Below are 23,355 nucleotides of genomic sequence, written 5' to 3'. Positions count from 1 at the left end.
AATTCTCGGATCGCACGAAATCACTAGATCGATTGTATAAACCAAATTATGCTGATACAAAGATGTATTGTTGCTAAACTTTATTAGTTCGCAGTCATAGAGACAAGGAAATCAATTGATAAACATGTTATTAAACTATTTTACTGCGTGCAGGGTAGTAGATACTTACATACGTTGTCATTCTTACAATAAGCATTAAAAAAAACGTATTTTCGTTTTGTGCTGATTTTCTTTCATTGTTACCTCTTTTTGTCAATTCATAAAGTCATTCAGTGTAGTCAAATTCTTGCAATAGCTTTAATGTTGCGTTTGCTAATTTGATGTGCAATTTAGGGAACTTCAAACCAATATTCTTCTAGACTACGTCTACAAGTCATAAATGTGTCTCTCATATTTTTGATTGAAGACTGAACAACTAAGAAAGTACGCTTATCGTTAATTCATCAATCATGAATAACATGAATTTTCGAGGCTTACTGATGTTTGGAATTTTATCCATCATTAGAATTTAGACAGTTTCACATTTTTTCTAATGCGCATTTTTGTTTATTATCGGCTTCGACGTTGTTTCGTTTTTGGCTGTGGAAAACTGTTTCCTAGTCTGACTCACTTAAATTCGATCTCACTTTCTGATGCCACCGAACTTTTCTAATACACACGTTTTTGAGATAACCAGTCGATATGCATCGATTTTCAATAACTTGATCATAGAAATGCACGGTCGATCTTATCTCACCTATTTGCAACTTCTACTTCGTTTATAATTCTCGGATCGCACGAAATCACTAGATCGATTGTATAAACCAAATTATGCTGATACAAAGATGCATTGTTGCTAAACTTTATTAGTTCGCAGTCATAGAGACAAGGAAATCAATTGATAAACATGTTATTAAACTATTTTACTGCGTGCAGGGTAGTAGATACTTACATACGTTGTCATTCTTACAATAAGCATTAAAAAAAACGTATTTTCGTTTTGTGCTGATTTTCTTTCATTGTTACCTCTTTTTGTCAATTCATAAAGTCATTCAGTGTAGTCAAATTCTTGCAATAGCTTTAATGTTGCGTTTGCTAATTTGATGTGCAATTTAGGGAACTTCAAACCAATATTCTTCTAGACTAGTCTACAAGTCATAAATGTGTCTCTCATATTTTTGATTGAAGACTGAACAACTAAGAAAGTACGCTTACCGTTAATTCATCAATCATGAATAACATGAATTTACGAGGCTTACTGATGTTTGGAATTTTATCCATCATCAGAATTTAGACAGTTTCACATTTTTTCTAATACGCAATTTTGTTTATTATCGGCTTCGACGTTGTTTCGTTTTTGGCTGTGGAAAACTGTTTCCTAGTCTGACTCACTTAAATTCGATCTCACTTTCTGATGCCACCGAACTTTTCTAATACACACGTTTTTGAGATAACCAGTCGATATGCATCGATTTTCAATAACTTGATCATAGAAATGCACGGTCGATCTTATCTCACCTATTTGCAACTTCTACTTCGTTTATAATTCTCGGATCGCACGAAATCACTAGATCGATTGTATAAACCAAATTATGCTGATACAAAGATGTATTGTTGCTAAACTTTATTAGTTCGCAGTCATAGAGACAAGGAAATCAATTGATAAACATGTTATTAAACTATTTTACTGCGTGCAGGGTAGTAGATACTTACATACGTTGTCATTCTTACAATAAGCATTAAAAAAAACGTATTTTCGTTTTGTGCTGATTTTCTTTCATTGTTACCTCTTTTTGTCAATTCATAAAGTCATTCAGTGTAGTCAAATTCTTGCAATAGCTTTAATGTTGCGTTTGCTAATTTGATGTGCAATTTAGGGAACTTCAAACCAATATTCTTCTAGACTACGTCTACAAGTCATAAATGTGTCTCTCATATTTTTGATTGAAGACTGAACAACTAAGAAAGTACGCTTATCGTTAATTCATCAATCATGAATAACATGAATTTTCGAGGCTTACTGATGTTTGGAATTTTATCCATCATTAGAATTTAGACAGTTTCACATTTTTTCTAATACGCAATTTTGTTTATTATCGGCTTCGACGTTGTTTCGTTTTTGGCTGTGGAAAACTGTTTCCTAGTCTGACTCACTTAAATTCGATCTCACTTTCTGATGCCACCGAACTTTTCTAATACACACGTTTTTGAGATAACCAGTCGATATGCATCGATTTTCAATAACTTGATCATAGAAATGCACGGTCGATCTTATCTCACCTATTTGCAACTTCTACTTCGTTTATAATTCTCGGATCGCACGAAATCACTAGATCGATTGTATAAACCAAATTATGCTGATACAAAGATGTATTGTTGCTAAACTTTATTAGTTCGCGGTCATAGAGACAAGGAAATCAATTGATAAACATGTTATTAAACTATTTTACTGCGTGCAGGGTAGTAGATACTTACATACGTTGTCATTCTTACAATAAGCATTAAAAAAAACGTATTTTCGTTTTGTGCTGATTTTCTTTCATTGTTACCTCTTTTTGTCAATTCATAAAGTCATTCAGTGTAGTCAAATTATTGCAATAGCTTTAATGTTGCGTTTGCTAATTTGATGTGCAATTTAGGGAACTTCAAACCAATATTCTTCTAGACTACGTCTACAAGTCATAAATGTGTCTCTCATATTTTTTATTGAAGACTGAACAACTAAGAAAGTACGTTTATCGTTCATTCAGCAATCATGAATAACATGAATTTACGAGGCTCGCTGATGTTTGGAATTTTATCCATCATCAGAATTTAGACAGTTTCACATTTTTTCTAATGCGCAATTTTGTTTATTATCGGCTTCGACGTTGTTTCGTTTTTGGCTGTGGAAAACTGTTTCCTAGTCTGACTCACTTAAATTCGATCTCACTTTCTGATGCCACCGAACTTTTCTAATACACACGTTTTTGAGATAACCAGTCGATATGCATCGATTTTCAATAACTTGATCATAGAAATGCACGGTCGATCTTATCTCACCTATTTGCAACTTCTACTTCGTTTATAATTCTCGGATCGCACGAAATCACTAGATCGATTGTATAAACCAAATTATGCTGATACAAAGATGCATTGTTGCTAAACTTTATTAGTTCGCAGTCATAGAGACAAGGAAATCAATTGATAAACATGTTATTAAACTATTTTACTGCGTGCAGGGTAGTAGATACTTACATACGTTGTCATTCTTACAATAAGCATTAAAAAAAACGTATTTTCGTTTTGTGCTGATTTTCTTTCATTGTTACCTCTTTTTGTCAATTCATAAAGTCATTCAGTGTAGTCAAATTCTTGCAATAGCTTTAATGTTGCGTTTGCTAATTTGATGTGCAATTTAGGGAACTTCAAACCAATATTCTTCTAGACTAGTCTACAAGTCATAAATGTGTCTCTCATATTTTTGATTGAAGACTGAACAACTAAGAAAGTACGCTTACCGTTAATTCATCAATCATGAATAACATGAATTTACGAGGCTTACTGATGTTTGGAATTTTATCCATCATCAGAATTTAGACAGTTTCACATTTTTTCTAATACGCAATTTTGTTTATTATCGGCTTCGACGTTGTTTCGTTTTTGGCTGTGGAAAACTGTTTCCTAGTCTGACTCACTTAAATTCGATCTCACTTTCTGATGCCACCGAACTTTTCTAATACACACGTTTTTGAGATAACCAGTCGATATGCATCGATTTTCAATAACTTGATCATAGAAATGCACGGTCGATCTTATCTCACCTATTTGCAACTTCTACTTCGTTTATAATTCTCGGATCGCACGAAATCACTAGATCGATTGTATAAACCAAATTATGCTGATACAAAGATGTATTGTTGCTAAACTTTATTAGTTCGCAGTCATAGAGACAAGGAAATCAATTGATAAACATGTTATTAAACTATTTTACTGCGTGCAGGGTAGTAGATACTTACATACGTTGTCATTCTTACAATAAGCATTAAAAAAAACGTATTTTCGTTTTGTGCTGATTTTCTTTCATTGTTACCTCTTTTTGTCAATTCATAAAGTCATTCAGTGTAGTCAAATTCTTGCAATAGCTTTAATGTTGCGTTTGCTAATTTGATGTGCAATTTAGGGAACTTCAAACCAATATTCTTCTAGACTACGTCTACAAGTCATAAATGTGTCTCTCATATTTTTGATTGAAGACTGAACAACTAAGAAAGTACGCTTATCGTTAATTCATCAATCATGAATAACATGAATTTTCGAGGCTTACTGATGTTTGGAATTTTATCCATCATTAGAATTTAGACAGTTTCACATTTTTTCTAATACGCAATTTTGTTTATTATCGGCTTCGACGTTGTTTCGTTTTTGGCTGTGGAAAACTGTTTCCTAGTCTGACTCACTTAAATTCGATCTCACTTTCTGATGCCACCGAACTTTTCTAATACACACGTTTTTGAGATAACCAGTCGATATGCATCGATTTTCAATAACTTGATCATAGAAATGCACGGTCGATCTTATCTCACCTATTTGCAACTTCTACTTCGTTTATAATTCTCGGATCGCACGAAATCACTAGATCGATTGTATAAACCAAATTATGCTGATACAAAGATGTATTGTTGCTAAACTTTATTAGTTCGCGGTCATAGAGACAAGGAAATCAATTGATAAACATGTTATTAAACTATTTTACTGCGTGCAGGGTAGTAGATACTTACATACGTTGTCATTCTTACAATAAGCATTAAAAAAAACGTATTTTCGTTTTGTGCTGATTTTCTTTCATTGTTACCTCTTTTTGTCAATTCATAAAGTCATTCAGTGTAGTCAAATTATTGCAATAGCTTTAATGTTGCGTTTGCTAATTTGATGTGCAATTTAGGGAACTTCAAACCAATATTCTTCTAGACTACGTCTACAAGTCATAAATGTGTCTCTCATATTTTTTATTGAAGACTGAACAACTAAGAAAGTACGTTTATCGTTCATTCAGCAATCATGAATAACATGAATTTACGAGGCTCGCTGATGTTTGGAATTTTATCCATCATCAGAATTTAGACAGTTTCACATTTTTTCTAATGCGCAATTTTGTTTATTATCGGCTTCGACGTTGTTTCGTTTTTGGCTGTGGAAAACTGTTTCCTAGTCTGACTCACTTAAATTCGATCTCACTTTCTGATGCCACCGAACTTTTCTAATACACACGTTTTTGAGATAACCAGTCGATATGCATCGATTTTCAATAACTTGATCATAGAAATGCACGGTCGATCTTATCTCACCTATTTGCAACTTCTACTTCGTTTATAATTCTCGGATCGCACGAAATCACTAGATCGATTGTATAAACCAACTGATACAAAGATGTATTGTTGCTAAACTTTATTAGTTCGCAGTCATAGAGACAAGGAAATCAATTGATAAACATGTTATTAAACTATTTTACTGCGTGCAGGGTAGTAGATACTTACATACGTTGTCATTCTTACAATAAGCATTAAAAAAAACGTATTTTCGTTTTGTGCTGATTTTCTTTCATTGTTACCTCTTTTTGTCAATTCATAAAGTCATTCAGTGTAGTCAAATTCTTGCAATAGCTTTAATGTTGCGTTTGCTAATTTGATGTGCAATTTAGGGAACTTCAAACCAATATTCTTCTAGACTACGTCTACAAGTCATAAATGTGTCTCTCATATTTTTGATTGAAGACTGAACAACTAAGAAAGTACGCTTATCGTTAATTCATCAATCATGAATAACATGAATTTACGAGGCTTACTGATGTTTGGAATTTTATCCATCATCAGAATTTAGACAGTTTCACATTTTTTCTAATACGCATGTTGGGTACGCAGCACGTCACCCGTGTCGATAAGGCGAGTGACGCCAACCCAGGTTGGACGGGTTTATGAATCTTATAAGATTTCTTGAAATCCTATAAGACGCCGGATGCCCGTCTCGTGGCGATTATTCGTGTCGATCTGAAGCAGTCAATGTAGGGTCCTAAGGCGTACGATATCGTACAAGCTCACTCGAAATTAAAACAAAACTTTACTAATTAACGTAAACCGAGCCGACCGATCTGTCAATACAACCGAATTCAATAACCGACGATCTTTTCAATGGTCTTCAAGTCTTCAATAAATCTTTAATATTTCAATAAATTCTTCGAGGCGCAGATGTCTTTACTCGTGCGTTTTTTGGTGATCTTCGTTCGGAGGGTCGGCGGCTGGCGGTTGGCAGGTAGTCGGTCGAGGGTCGGTCGAGGGTCGGTCGGTAGGTCGGCAGGTCGGCAGGTACCTGAAAACGTCGCAGGGTCGCTTAACTACCTCGGAATGTTACCCTACAGAGATCTCGTGTAAAATACGGCTCTCGTCGAGATCATTTTCACTATGATCGGCTCGGTTTATTCGTTATATCTATTTATTTAATAAATGTATATACTAATGCCTTCTATCTATCTATCTATCAGCCCATGGACGTCCACTGCTGGACATAGGCCTCCCCCAAGCCTCGCCACAAAGACCGGTCCTGCGCTGCCTGCATCCAGCGGATCCCCGCGAACCTTAATAGGTCGTCGGCCCACCTTGTGGGAGGCCTACCCACGCTACGTCTCCCAGTACGCGGTCGCCACTCAAGAACCTTCTGGCCCCAACGGCCATCTGTTCCGCGAGCAATGTGTCCTGCCCACTGCCACTTCAGTGTCGCAATCCTTTGGGCTATGTCGGTTACCATGGTTTTCCTGCGAATCTCCTCATTTCTGATTTGGTCTCGCAGGGAAACTCCGAGCATAGCCCTCTCCATTGCTCTTTGGGTGACCTTGAGCCTTCTCATAAGGCCCATTGTGAGCGACCACGTCTCAGTGCCATATGTCATCACTGGCAACACACACTGGTCAAAGACTTTCGTCTTGAGACACTGTGGTATTTGTGATGAGAAGATTTTACGTAGCTTTCCGAACGCTGCCCATCCGAGCTGGATTCGACGGTTGACCTCTTTTTCGAAGTTGGACTTACCTAGCTGGACAGTTTGTCCCAGGTAAATATACTCGTCAACAACTTCGAGCGTAGAGCCTCCGATCTTTACTGGAGTGGGCGCTACATGAGCATTCAACATAATTTTTGTTTTTTCTTTGTTCATATTTAGACCCACTCGGATAGAAGCCCTACTGAGGTCTTTGAGCATTGTACTGAGGTCCTCCATGGTCTCGGCCATAATCACAATATCATCGGCGAACCGAAGGTGAGTTATGTACTCGCCGTTTATGTTGATGCCTAGTCCTTTCCAGTCCAGAACTTTGAAAATATCTTCCAGCGCAGCGGTAAATAGTTTCGGAGAAATAACATCTCCTTGCCTCACGCCCCGCTGCAGAAGGATAGGTTCTGAAGCCCGGTCCTGTACTCGGACTGACATAGTAGCGTTTTCATACAAACACCTCAACACTTCGATATACCGATAATCAATTTGGCACCGTTGGAGAGACTGTAACACGGCCCAGGTTTCAATCGAATCAAAGGCTTTCTCGTAGTCCACAAATGCTAAGCAAAGCGGCAGGTTATATTCCTCGGTCTTTTGTACAATCTGCCGCAACGTATGAATGTGGTCTACGGTACTATAGCCTTTTCGGAAACCGGCTTGTTCGGGTGGCTGGAAGTCATCAAACCTGCGCGCGAGACGGTTCGTAATAACTCTCGAGAACAACTTATAGACATGACTCAGAAGTGAGATGGGTCTATAATTCTTCAAACGAGTATTGTCACCCTTTTTGAAGAACAGTACCACCACACTTCTGGTCCATGCCAGGGGCACATTCCCATCGAGAATGACGGAATTAAATAAATTTTGTAGGGCCCGAAGGACTGGTTTTCCACCCGCCTTCAGAAGTTCGACGGTAATTCCATCCTCGCCCGGTGCCTTGTTGTCCTTAAGTTGCTTGAGAGCCATTCTAATCTCGCACAGGCTGATGTCGGGGATATCTTCGGTATAGTGTCGGACTAATCTAGCTCTTGGATCCTTTGCTAGATATTCCACGGGTTGTCGAGTAGATGTGTATAGCTGTCCATAGAACTTCTCGACCTCTCTCAAAAGCTCAGGCTTGGACGAAATGATCCTGCCATCATCGATCTTCAGTCTTGTCAACTGGCTTTTCCCAAGAGACAAATCTCTCGCGAACACCTTGGAGCCTTTGTTTCGTTCTATAGCCTCTTTAATACGCTCAGTATTAAAACGGCGTAGATCAAATTTAGGGAACTTCAAACCAATATTCTTCTAGACTACCTCTACAAGTCATAAATGTGTCTCTCATATTTTTTATTGAAGACTGAACAACTAAGAAAGTACGTTTATCGTTCATTCAGCAATCATGAATAACATGAATTTACGAGGCTCACTGATGTTTGGAATTTTATCCATCATCAGAATTTAGACAGTTTCACATTTTTTCTAATGCGCAATTTTGTTTATTATCGGCTTCGACGTTGTTTCGTTTTTGGCTGTGGAAAACTGTTTCCTAGTCTGACTCACTTAAATTCGATCTCACTTTCTGATGCCACCGAACTTTTCTAATACACACGTTTTTGAGATAACCAGTCGATATGCATCGATTTTCAATAACTTGATCATAGAAATGCACGGTCGATCTTATCTCACCTATTTGCAACTTCTACTTCGTTTATAATTCTCGGATCGCACGAAATCACTAGATCGATTGTATAAACCAAATTATGCTGATACAAAGATGTATTGTTGCTAAACTTTATTAGTTCGCGGTCATAGAGACAAGGAAATCAATTGATAAACATGTTATTAAACTATTTTACTGCGTGCAGGGTAGTAGATACTTACATACGTTGTCATTCTTACAATAAGCATTTAAAAAAACGTATTTTCGTTTTGTGCTGATTTTCTTTCATTGTTACCTCTTTTTGTCAATTCATAAAGTCATTCAGTGTAGTCAAATTCTTGCAATAGCTTTAATGTTGCGTTTGCTAATTTGATGTGCAATTTAGGGAACTTCAAACCAATATTCTTCTAGACTACGTCTACAAGTCATAAATGTGTCTCTCATATTTTTGATTGAAGACTGAACAACTAAGAAAGTACGCTTATCGTTAATTCATCAATCATGAATAACATGAATTTACGAGGCTTACTGATGTTTGGAATTTTATCCATCATTAGAATTTAGACAGTTTCACATTTTTTCTAATGCGCATTTTTGTTTATTATCGGCTTCGACGTTGTTTCGTTTTTGGCTGTGGAAAACTGTTTCCTAGTCTGACTCACTTAAATTCGATCTCACTTTCTGATGCCACCGAACTTTTCTAATACACACGTTTTTGAGATAACCAGTCGATATGCATCGATTTTCAATAACTTGATCATAGAAATGCACGGTCGATCTTATCTCACCTATTTGCAACTTCTACTTCGTTTATAATTCTCGGATCGCACGAAATCACTAGATCGATTGTATAAACCAAATTATGCTGATACAAAGATGTATTGTTGCTAAACTTTATTAGTTCGCAGTCATAGAGACAAGGAAATCAATTGATAAACATGTTATTAAACTATTTTACTGCGTGCAGGGTAGTAGATACTTACATACGTTGTCATTCTTACAATAAGCATTAAAAAAAACGTATTTTCGTTTTGTGCTGATTTTCTTTCATTGTTACCTCTTTTTGTCAATTCATAAAGTCATTCAGTGTAGTCAAATTCTTGCAATAGCTTTAATGTTGCGTTTGCTAATTTGATGTGCAATTTAGGGAACTTCAAACCAATATTCTTCTAGACTACGTCTACAAGTCATAAATGTGTCTCTCATATTTTTGATTGAAGACTGAACAACTAAGAAAGTACGCTTATCGTTAATTCATCAATCATGAATAACATGAATTTTCGAGGCTTACTGATGTTTGGAATTTTATCCATCATTAGAATTTAGACAGTTTCACATTTTTTCTAATGCGCATTTTTGTTTATTATCGGCTTCGACGTTGTTTCGTTTTTGGCTGTGGAAAACTGTTTCCTAGTCTGACTCACTTAAATTCGATCTCACTTTCTGATGCCACCGAACTTTTCTAATACACACGTTTTTGAGATAACCAGTCGATATGCATCGATTTTCAATAACTTGATCATAGAAATGCACGGTCGATCTTATCTCACCTATTTGCAACTTCTACTTCGTTTATAATTCTCGGATCGCACGAAATCACTAGATCGATTGTATAAACCAAATTATGCTGATACAAAGATGCATTGTTGCTAAACTTTATTAGTTCGCGGTCAAAGAGACAAGGAAATCAATTGATAAACATGTTATCAAACTATTTTACTGCGTGCAGGGTAGTAGATACTTACATACGTTGTCATTCTTACAATAAGCATTAAAAAAAACGTATTTTCGTTTTGTGCTGATTTTCTTTCATTGTTACCTCTTTTTGTCAATTCATAAAGTCATTCAGTGTAGTCAAATTCTTGCAATAGCTTTAATGTTGCGTTTGCTAATTTGATGTGCAATTTCGGGAACTTCAAACCAATATTCTTCTAGACTACGTCTACAAGTCATAAATGTGTCTCTCATATTTTTGATTGAAGACTGAACAACTAAGAAAGTACGCTTATCGTTAATTCATCAATCATGAATAACATGAATTTACGAGGCTTACTGATGTTTGGAATTTTATCCATCATCAGAATTTAGACAGTTTCACATTTTTTCTAATGCGCAATTTTGTTTATTATCGGCTTCGACGTTGTTTCGTTTTTGGCTGTGGAAAACTGTTTCCTAGTCGGACTCACTTAAATTCGATCTCACTTTCTGATGCCACCGAACTTTTCTAATACACACGTTTTTGAGATAACCAGTCGATATGCATCGATTTTCAATAACTTGATCATAGAAATGCACGGGCGATCTTATCTCACCTGTTTGCAACTTCTACTTCGTTTATAATTCTCGGATCGCACGAAATCACTAGATCGATTGTATAAACCAAATTATGCTGTTACAAAGATGTATTGTTGCTAAACTTTATTAGTTCGCGGTCATAGAGACAAGGAAATCAATTGATAAACATGTTATTAAACTATTTTACTGCGTGCAGGGTAGTAGATACTTACATACGTTGTCATTCTTACAATATGCATTAAAAAAAACGTATTTTCGTTTTGTGCTGATTTTCTTTCATTGTTACCTCTTTTTGTCAATTCATAAAGTCATTCAGTGTAGTCAAATTCTTGCAATAGCTTTAATGTTGCGTTTGCTAATTTGATGTGCAATTTAGGGAACTTCAAACCAATATTCTTCTAGACTACGTCTACAAGTCATAAATGTGTCTCTCATATTTTTGATTGAAGACTGAACAACTAAGAAAGTACGCTTATCGTTAATTCATCAATCATGAATAACATGAATTTACGAGGCTTACTGATGTTTGGAATTTTATCCATCATCAGAATTTAGACAGTTTCACATTTTTTCTAATGCGCAATTTTGTTTATTATCGGCTTCGACGTTGTTTCGTTTTTGGCTGTGGAAAACTGTTTCCTAGTCGGACTCACTTAAATTCGATCTCACTTTCTGATGCCACCGAACTTTTCTAATACACACGTTTTTGAGATAACCAGTCGATATGCATCGATTTTCAATAACTTGATCATAGAAATGCACGGGCGATCTTATCTCACCTGTTTGCAACTTCTACTTCGTTTATAATTCTCGGATCGCACGAAATCACTAGATCGATTGTATAAACCAAATTATGCTGATACAAAGATGTATTGTTGCTAAACTTTATTAGTTCGCGGTCATAGAGACAAGGAAATCAATTGATAAACATGTTATTAAACTATTTTACTGCGTGCAGGGTAGTAGATACTTACATACGTTGTCATTCTTACAATATGCATTAAAAAAAACGTATTTTCGTTTTGTGCTGATTTTCTTTCATTGTTACCTCTTTTTGTCAATTCATAAAGTCATTCAGTGTAGTCAAATTCTTGCAATAGCTTTAATGTTGCGTTTGCTAATTTGATGTGCAATTTAGGGAACTTCAAACCAATATTCTTCTAGACTACGTCTACAAGTCATAAATGTGTCTCTCATATTTTTGATTGAAGACTGAACAACTAAGAAAGTACGCTTATCGTTAATTCATCAATCATGAATAACATGAATTTACGAGGCTTACTGATGTTTGGAATTTTATCCATCATCAGAATTTAGACAGTTTCACATTTTTTCTAATGCGCAATTTTGTTTATTATCGGCTTCGACGTTGTTTCGTTTTTGGCTGTGGAAAACTGTTTCCTAGTCGGACTCACTTAAATTCGATCTCACTTTCTGATGCCACCGAACTTTTCTAATACACACGTTTTTGAGATAACCAGTCGATATGCATCGATTTTCAATAACTTGATCATAGAAATGCACGGGCGATCTTATCTCACCTGTTTGCAACTTCTACTTCGTTTATAATTCTCGGATCGCACGAAATCACTAGATCGATTGTATAAACCAAATTATGCTGATACAAAGATGTATTGTTGCTAAACTTTATTAGTTCGCGGTCATAGAGACAAGGAAATCAATTGATAAACATGTTATTAAACTATTTTACTGCGTGCAGGGTAGTAGATACTTACATACGTTGTCATTCTTACAATAAGCATTAAAAAAAACGTATTTTCGTTTTGTGCTGATTTTCTTTCATTGTTACCTCTTTTTGTCAATTCATAAAGTCATTCAGTGTAGTCAAATTCTTGCAATAGCTTTAATGTTGCGTTTGCTAATTTGATGTGCAATTTAGGGAACTTCAAACCAATATTCTTCTACTACGTCTACAAGTCATAAATGTGTCTCTCATATTTTTGATTGAAGACTGAACAACTAAGAAAGTACGCTTATCGTTAATTCATCAATCATGAGTAACATGAATTTACGAGGCTTACTGATGTTTGGAATTTTATCCATCATCAGAATTTAGACAGTTTCACATTTTTTCTAATGCGCAATTTTGTTTATTATCGGCTTCGACGTTGTTTCGTTTTTGGCTGTGGAAAACTGTTTCCTAGTCTGACTCACTTAAATTCGATCTCACTTTCTGATGCCACCGAACTTTTCTAATACACACGTTTTTGAGATAACCAGTCGATATGCATCGATTTTCAATAACTTGATCATAGAAATGCACGGGCGATCTTATCTCACCTATTTGCAACTTCTACTTCGTTTATAATTCTCGGATCGCACGAAATCACTGGACCGATTGTATAAACCAAATGATGCTGATACAAAGATGCATTGTTGCTAAACTTTATTAGTTCGCGGTCAAAGAGACAAGGAAATCAATTGATAAACATGTTATCAAACTATTTTACTGCGTGCAGGGTAGTAGATACTTACATACGTTGTCATTCTTACAATAAGCATTAAAAAAAACGTATTTTCGTTTTGTGCTGATTTTCTTTCATTGTTACCTCTTTTTGTCAATTCATAAAGTCATTCAGTGTAGTCAAATTCTTGCAATAGCTTTAATGTTGCGTTTGCTAATTTGATGTGCAATTTAGGGAACTTCAAACCAATATTCTTCTAGACTACGTCTACAAGTCATAAATGTGTCTCTCATATTTTTGATTGAAGACTGAACAACTAAGAAAGTACGCTTATCGTTAACTCATCAATCATGAATAACATGAATTTACGAGGCTTACTGATGCATGGAATTTTATCCATCATCAGAATTTAGACAGTTTCACATTTTTTCTAATGCGCAATTTTGTTTATTATCGGCTTCGACGTTGTTTCGTTTTTGGCTGTGGAAAACTGTTTCCTAGTCTGGCTCACTTAAATTCGATCTCACTTTCTGATCCAAGCGGTAAATGCCACAGAACTTTCCTGATACATACGTTTTTGAGATAACCAGTCGATATGCATCGATTTCTAATAACTTGATTATAGAAATACACGGTCGATCTTATCTCACCTCTTTGCAAGTTCCACTTCGTTTATAATTCTCGGATCGCACGAAATCACCAGATCTATTGTATAGACTAAATGATGCTGATACAAAGATGCATTGTTGCTAAACTTTATTAGTTCTTGATCATAGAGACAAGGAAATCAATTGATAAACATGTTATTAAACTATTTTACTGCGTACAGGGTAGTAGATACTTACATACATTGTCATTCTTACAATAAGCATTAAAAAAAAACGTATTTTCGTTTTGTGCTGATTTTCTTTCATTGTTACCTCTTTTTGTCAATTCATAAAGTCATTCAGTGTAGTCAAATTCTTGCAATAGCTTTAATGTTGCGTTTGCTAATTTGATGTGCAATTTAGGGAACTTCAAACCAATATTCTTCTAGACTACGTCTACAAGTCATAAATGTGTCTCTCATATTTTTGATTGAAGACTGAACAACTAAGAAAGTACGCTTATCGTTAAATCATCAATCATGAATAACAAGAATTTACGAGGCTTACTGATGTTTGGAATTTTATCCATCATCAGAATTTAGACAGTTTCACATTTTTTCTAATACGCAATTTTGTTTATTATCGGCTTCGACGTTGTTTCGTTTTTGGCTGTGGAAAACTGTTTTCTAGTCTGACTCACTTAAATTCGATCTCACTTTCTGATGCCACCGAACTTTTCTAATTCACACGTTTTTGAGATAACCAGTCGATATGCATCGATTTTCAATAACTTGATCATAGAAATGCACGGTCGATCTTATCTCACCTATTTGCAATTTCTACTTCGTTTATAATTCTCTGATCGCACGAAATCACTGGACCGATTGTATAAACTAAATGATGCTGATACAAAGATGTATTGTTGCTAAACTTTATTAGTTCGCGGTCAAAGAGACAAGGAAATCAATTGATAAACATGTTATTAAACTATTTTACTGCGTGCAGGGTAGTAGATACTTACATACGTTGTCATTCTTACAATAAGCATTAAAAAAAAGGTATTTTCGTTTTGTGCTGATTTTCTTACATTGTTACCTCTTTTTGTCAATTCATAAAGTCATTCAGTGTAGTCAAATTCTTGCAATAGCTTTAATGTTGCGTTTGCTAATTTGATGTGCAATTTAGGGAACTTCAAACCAATATTCTTCTAGACTACGTCTACAAGTCATAAATGTGTCTCTCATATTTTTGATTGAAGACTGAACAACTAAGAAAGTACGCTTATCGTTAATTCATCAATCATGAATAACATGATTTTACGAGGCTTACTGATGTTTGGAATTTTATCCATCATCAGAATTTAGACAGTTTCACATTTTTATCGGCTTCGACGTTGTTTCGTTTTTGGCTGTGGAAAACTGTTTTCTAGTCTGACTCACTTAAATTCGATCTCACTTTCTGATGCCACCGAACTTTTCTAATACACACGTTTTTGAGATAACCAGTCGATATGCATCGATTTTCAATAACTTGATCATAGAAATGCACGGTCGATCTTATCTCACCTATTTGCAATTTCTACTTCGTTTATAATTCTCTGATCGCACGAAATCACTGGACCGATTGTATAAACTAAATGATGCTGATACAAAGATGTATTGTTGCTAAACTTTATTAGTTCGCGGTCAAAGAGACAAGGAAATCAATTGATAAACATGTTATTAAACTATTTTACTGCGTGCAGGGTAGTAGATACTTACATACGTTGTCATTCTTACAATAAGCATTAAAAAAAAGGTATTTTCGTTTTGTGCTGATTTTCTTACATTGTTACCTCTTTTTGTCAATTCATAAAGTCATTCAGTGTAGTCAAATTCTTGCAATAGCTTTAATGTTGCGTTTGCTAATTTGATGTGCAATTTAGGGAACTTCAAACCAATATTCTTCTAGACTACGTCTACAAGTCATAAATGTGTCTCTCATATTTTTGATTGAAGACTGAACAACTAAGAAAGTACGCTTATCGTTAATTCATCAATCATGAATAACATGAATTTACGAGGCTTACTGATGTTTGGAATATTATCCATCATCAGAATTTAGACAGTTTCACATTTTTTCTAATGCGCAATTTTGTTTATTATCGGCTTCGACGTTGTTTCGTTTTTGGCTGTGGAAAACTGTTTCCTAGTCTGACTCACTTAAATTCGATCTCACTTTCTGATCCAAGCGATAAATGCCACAGAACTTTCCTGATACATACGTTTTTGAGATAACCAGTCGATATGCATCGATTTCTAATAACTTCATCATAGAAATGCACGGTCGATCTTATCTCACCTATTTGCAATTTCTACTTCGTTTATAATTCTCGGATCTTACGTAATCACTGGATTGATTGTATAAACCAAATGATGGTGATACAAAGATGCACTGTTGCTAAACTTTATTAGTTCTTGGTCATAGAGACAAGAAAATCAATTGATAAACATGTTATTAAACTATTTTACTGCGTGCAGGGTAGTAGATACTTACATACGTTGTCACTCTTACAATAAGCATTAAAAAAAACGTATTTTCGTTTTGTGCTGATTTTCTTTCATTGTTACCTCTTTTTGTCAATTCATAAAGTCATTCAGTGTAGTCAAATTCTTGCAATAGCTTTAATGTTGCGTTTGCTAATTTGATGTGCAATTTAGGGAACTTCAAACCAATATTCTTCTAGACTACGTCTACAAGTCATAAATGTGTCTCTCATATTTTTGATTGAAGACTGAACAACTAAGAAAGTACGCTTATCGTTAATTCATCAATCATGAATAACATGAATTTACGAGGCTTACTGATGCATGGAATTTTATCCATCATCAGAATTTAGACAGTTTCACATTTTTTCTAATGCGCAATTTTGTTTATTATCGGCTTCGACGTTGTTTCGTTTTTGGCTGTGGAAAACTGTTTCCTAGTCGGACTCACTTAAATTCGATCTCACTTTCTGATGCCACCGAACTTTTCTAATACACACGTTTTTGAGATAACCAGTCGATATGCATCGATTTTCAATAACTTGATCATAGAAATGCACGGGCGATCTTATCTCACCTGTTTGCAACTTCTACTTCGTTTATAATTCTCGGATCGCACGAAATCACTAGATCGATTGTATAAACCAAATTATGCTGTTACAAAGATGTATTGTTGCTAAACTTTATTAGTTCGCGGTCATAGAGACAAGGAAATCAATTGATAAACATGTTATTAAACTATTTTACTGCGTGCAGGGTAGTAGATACTTACATACGTTGTCATTCTTACAATATGCATTAAAAAAAACGTATTTTCGTTTTGTGCTGATTTTCTTTCATTGTTACCTCTTTTTGTCAATTCATAAAGTCATTCAGTGTAGTCAAATTCTTGCAATAGCTTTAATGTTGCGTTTGCTAATTTGATGTGCAATTTAGGGAACTTCAAACCAATATTCTTCTAGACTACGTCTACAAGTCATAAATGTGTCTCTCATATTTTTGATTGAAGACTGAACAACTAAGAAAGTACGCTTATCGTTAATTCATCAATCATGAATAACATGAATTTACGAGGCTTACTGATGCATGGAATTTTATCCATCATCAGAATTTAGACAGTTTCACATTTTTTCTAATGCGCAATTTTGTTTATTATCGGCTTCGACGTTGTTTCGTTTTTGGCTGTGGAAAACTGTTTCCTAGTCTGGCTCACTTAAATTCGATCTCACTTTCTGATCCAAGCGGTAAATGCCACAGAACTTTCCTGATACATACGTTTTTGAGATAACCAGTCGATATGCATCGATTTCTAATAACTTGATTATAGAAATACACGGTCGATCTTATCTCACCTCTTTGCAAGTTCCACTTCGTTTATAATTCTCGGATCGCACGAAATCACCAGATCTATTGTATAGACTAAATGATGCTGATACAAAGATGCATTGTTGCTAAACTTTATTAGTTCTTGATCATAGAGACAAGGAAATCAATTGATAAACATGTTATTAAACTATTTTACTGCGTACAGGGTAGTAGATACTTACATACATTGTCATTCTTACAATAAGCATTAAAAAAAAACGTATTTTCGTTTTGTGCTGATTTTCTTTCATTGTTACCTCTTTTTGTCAATTCATAAAGTCATTCAGTGTAGTCAAATTCTTGCAATAGCTTTAATGTTGCGTTTGCTAATTTGATGTGCAATTTAGGGAACTTCAAACCAATATTCTTCTAGACTACGTCTACAAGTCATAAATGTGTCTCTCATATTTTTGATTGAAGACTGAACAACTAAGAAAGTACGCTTATCGTTAATTCATCAATCATGAGTAACATGAATTTACGAGGCTTACTGATGTTTGGAATTTTATCCATCATCAGAATTTAGACAGTTTCACATTTTTTCTAATGCGCAATTTCGTTTATTATCGGCTTCGACGTTGTTTCGTTTTTGGCTGTGGAAAACTGTTTCCTAGTCTGACTCACTTAAATTCGATCTCACTTTCTGATGCCACCGAACTTTTCTAATACACACGTTTTTGAAATAACCAGTCGATATGCATCGATTTTCAATAACTTGATCATAGAAATGCACGGGCGATCTTATCTCACCTATTTGCAACTTCTACTTCGTTTATAATTCTCGGATCGCACGAAATCACTGGACCGATTGTATAAACCAAATGATGCTGATACAAAGATGCATTGTTGCTAAACTTTATTAGTTCTTGATCATAGAGACAAGGAAATCAATTGATAAACATGTTATTAAACTATTTTACTGCGTGCAGGGTAGTAGATACTTACATACGTTGTCATTCTTACAATAAGCATTAAAAAAAACGTATTTTCGTTTTGTGCTGATTTTCTTTCATTGTTACCTCTTTTTGTCAATTCATAAAGTCATTCAGTGTAGTCAAATTCTTGCAATAGCTTTAATGTTGCGTTTGCTAATTTGATGTGCAATTTAGGGAACTTCAAACCAATATTCTTCTAGACTACGTCTACAAGTCATAAATGTGTCTCTCATATTTTTGATTGAAGACTGAACAACTAAGAAAGTACGCTTATCGTTAATTCATCAATCATGAGTAACATGAATTTACGAGGCTTACTGATGTTTGGAATTTTATCCATCATCAGAATTTAGACAGTTTCACATTTTTTCTAATGCGCAATTTTGTTTATTATCGGCTTCGACGTTGTTTCGTTTTTGGCTGTGGAAAACTGTTTCCTAGTCTGACTCACTTAAATTCGATCTCACTTTCTGATCCAAGCGGTAAATGCCACAGAACTTTCCTGATACATACGTTTTTGAGATAACCAGTCGATATGCATCGATTTCTAATAACTTGATCATAGAAATACACGGTCGATCTTATCTCACCTCTTTGCAAGTTCCACTTCGTTTATAATTCTCGGATCGCACGAAATCACCAGATCTATTGTATAGACTAAATGATGCTGATACAAAGATGCATTGTTGCTAAACTTTATTAGTTCTTGATCATAGAGACAAGGAAATCAATTGATAAACATGTTATTAAACTATTTTACTGCGTACAGGGTAGTAGATACTTACATACATTGTCATTCTTACAATAAGCATTAAAAAAAAACGTATTTTCGTTTTGTGCTGATTTTCTTTCATTGTTACCTCTTTTTGTCAATTCATAAAGTCATTCAGTGTAGTCAAATTCTTGCAATAGCTTTAATGTTGCGTTTGCTAATTTGATGTGCAATTTAGGGAACTTCAAACCAATATTCTTCTAGACTACGTCTACAAGTCATAAATGTGTCTCTCATATTTTTGATTGAAGACTGAACAACTAAGAAAGTACGCTTATCGTTAATTCATCAATCATGAATAACATGAATTTACGAGGCTTACTGATGCATGGAATTTTATCCATCATCAGAATTTAGACAGTTTCACATTTTTTCTAATGCGCAATTTTGTTTATTATCGGCTTCGACGTTGTTTCGTTTTTGGCTGTGGAAAACTGTTTCCTAGTCTGACCCACTTAAATTCGATCTCACTTTCTGATGCCACCGAACTTTTCTAATACACACGTTTTTGAGATAACCAGTCGATATGCATCGATTTTCAATAACTTGATCATAGAAATGCACGGGCGATCTTATCTCACCTATTTGCAACTTCTACTTCGTTTATAATTCTCGGATCGCACGAAATCACTGGACCGATTGTATAAACCAAATGATGCTGATACAAAGATGCATTGTTGCTAAACTTTATTAGTTCGCGGTCAAAGAGACAAGGAAATCAATTGATAAACATGTTATCAAACTATTTTACTGCGTGCAGGGTAGTAGATACTTACATACGTTGTCATTCTTACAATAAGCATTAAAAAAAACGTATTTTCGTTTTGTGCTGATTTTCTTTCATTGTTACCTCTTTTTGTCAATTCATAAAGTCATTCAGTGTAGTCAAATTCTTGCAATAGCTTTAATGTTGCGTTTGCTAATTTGATGTGCAATTTCGGGAACTTCAAACCAATATTCTTCTAGACTACGTCTACAAGTCATAAATGTGTCTCTCATATTTTTGATTGAAGACTGAACAACTAAGAAAGTACGCTTATCGTTAATTCATCAATCATGAATAACATGAATTTACGAGGCTTACTGATGTTTGGAATTTTATCCATCATCAGAATTTAGACAGTTTCACATTTTTTCTAATGCGCAATTTTGTTTATTATCGGCTTCGACGTTGTTTCGTTTTTGGCTGTGGAAAACTGTTTCCTAGTCGGACTCACTTAAATTCGATCTCACTTTCTGATGCCACCGAACTTTTCTAATACACACGTTTTTGAGATAACCAGTCGATATGCATCGATTTTCAATAACTTGATCATAGAAATGCACGGGCGATCTTATCTCACCTGTTTGCAACTTCTACTTCGTTTATAATTCTCGGATCGCACGAAATCACTAGATCGATTGTATAAACCAAATTATGCTGTTACAAAGATGTATTGTTGCTAAACTTTATTAGTTCGCGGTCATAGAGACAAGGAAATCAATTGATAAACATGTTATTAAACTATTTTACTGCGTGCAGGGTAGTAGATACTTACATACGTTGTCATTCTTACAATATGCATTAAAAAAAACGTATTTTCGTTTTGTGCTGATTTTCTTTCATTGTTACCTCTTTTTGTCAATTCATAAAGTCATTCAGTGTAGTCAAATTCTTGCAATAGCTTTAATGTTGCGTTTGCTAATTTGATGTGCAATTTAGGGAACTTCAAACCAATATTCTTCTAGACTACGTCTACAAGTCATAAATGTGTCTCTCATATTTTTGATTGAAGACTGAACAACTAAGAAAGTACGCTTATCGTTAATTCATCAATCATGAATAACATGAATTTACGAGGCTTACTGATGTTTGGAATTTTATCCATCATCAGAATTTAGACAGTTTCACATTTTTTCTAATGCGCAATTTTGTTTATTATCGGCTTCGACGTTGTTTCGTTTTTGGCTGTGGAAAACTGTTTCCTAGTCGGACTCACTTAAATTCGATCTCACTTTCTGATGCCACCGAACTTTTCTAATACACACGTTTTTGAGATAACCAGTCGATATGCATCGATTTTCAATAACTTGATCATAGAAATGCACGGGCGATCTTATCTCACCTGTTTGCAACTTCTACTTCGTTTATAATTCTCGGATCGCACGAAATCACTAGATCGATTGTATAAACCAAATTATGCTGATACAAAGATGTATTGTTGCTAAACTTTATTAGTTCGCGGTCATAGAGACAAGGAAATCAATTGATAAACATGTTATTAAACTATTTTACTGCGTGCAGGGTAGTAGATACTTACATACGTTGTCATTCTTACAATAAGCATTAAAAAAAACGTATTTTCGTTTTGTGCTGATTTTCTTTCATTGTTACCTCTTTTTGTCAATTCATAAAGTCATTCAGTGTAGTCAAATTCTTGCAATAGCTTTAATGTTGCGTTTGCTAATTTGATGTGCAATTTAGGGAACTTCAAACCAATATTCTTCTACTACGTCTACAAGTCATAAATGTGTCTCTCATATTTTTGATTGAAGACTGAACAACTAAGAAAGTACGCTTATCGTTAATTCATCAATCATGAGTAACATGAATTTACGAGGCTTACTGATGTTTGGAATTTTATCCATCATCAGAATTTAGACAGTTTCACATTTTTTCTAATGCGCAATTTTGTTTATTATCGGCTTCGACGTTGTTTCGTTTTTGGCTGTGGAAAACTGTTTCCTAGTCTGACTCACTTAAATTCGATCTCACTTTCTGATGCCACCGAACTTTTCTAATACACACGTTTTTGAGATAACCAGTCGATATGCATCGATTTTCAATAACTTGATCATAGAAATGCACGGGCGATCTTATCTCACCTATTTGCAACTTCTACTTCGTTTATAATTCTCGGATCGCACGAAATCACTGGACCGATTGTATAAACCAAATGATGCTGATACAAAGATGCATTGTTGCTAAACTTTATTAGTTCGCGGTCAAAGAGACAAGGAAATCAATTGATAAACATGTTATCAAACTATTTTACTGCGTGCAGGGTAGTAGATACTTACATACGTTGTCATTCTTACAATAAGCATTAAAAAAAACGTATTTTCGTTTTGTGCTGATTTTCTTTCATTGTTACCTCTTTTTGTCAATTCATAAAGTCATTCAGTGTAGTCAAATTCTTGCAATAGCTTTAATGTTGCGTTTGCTAATTTGATGTGCAATTTAGGGAACTTCAAACCAATATTCTTCTAGACTACGTCTACAAGTCATAAATGTGTCTCTCATATTTTTGATTGAAGACTGAACAACTAAGAAAGTACGCTTATCGTTAATTCATCAATCATGAGTAACATGAATTTACGAGGCTTATTGATGTTTGGAATTTTATCCATCATCAGAATTTAGACAGTTTCACATTTTTTCTAATGCGCAATTTCGTTTATTATCGGCTTCGACGTTGTTTCGTTTTTGGCTGTGGAAAACTGTTTCCTAGTCTGACTCACTTAAATTCGATCTCACTTTCTGATGCCACCGAACTTTTCTAATACACACGTTTTTGAAATAACCAGTCGATATGCATCGATTTTCAATAACTTGATCATAGAAATGCACGGGCGATCTTATCTCACCTATTTGCAACTTCTACTTCGTTTATAATTCTCGGATCGCACGAAATCACTGGACCGATTGTATAAACCAAATGATGCTGATACAAAGATGCATTGTTGCTAAACTTTATTAGTTCTTGATCATAGAGACAAGGAAATCAATTGATAAACATGTTATTAAACTATTTTACTGCGTG

General features: G+C 34.9%; 1 protein-coding gene across 1 annotated transcript in view; it reads right to left on the bottom strand.

Moving 5' to 3' along the window:
- Positions 1-6,482: 6,482 nt before the first annotated feature.
- LOC134201661 (uncharacterized) overlaps positions 6,483-23,355 on the bottom strand; it is a 55,644-nt gene continuing 38,771 nt past the window's right edge. The window contains exon 4 of the mRNA XM_062676904.1: positions 6,483-8,274. Within this exon, the coding sequence (XP_062532888.1) occupies positions 6,493-8,274 (1,782 nt within the window). The 3' untranslated portion in view covers positions 6,483-6,492. The remainder of the gene's footprint in view (positions 8,275-23,355) is intronic.

The sequence above is a fragment of the Bombyx mori genome, chromosome W (genome assembly GCF_030269925.1).
Source record: "Bombyx mori chromosome W, ASM3026992v2".
Taxonomy (NCBI): Eukaryota; Metazoa; Arthropoda; class Insecta; order Lepidoptera; family Bombycidae; genus Bombyx; species Bombyx mori.
Note: the sequence above shows the minus strand (reverse complement) of the source record. Positions and strands in the feature narration are given on the sequence as shown.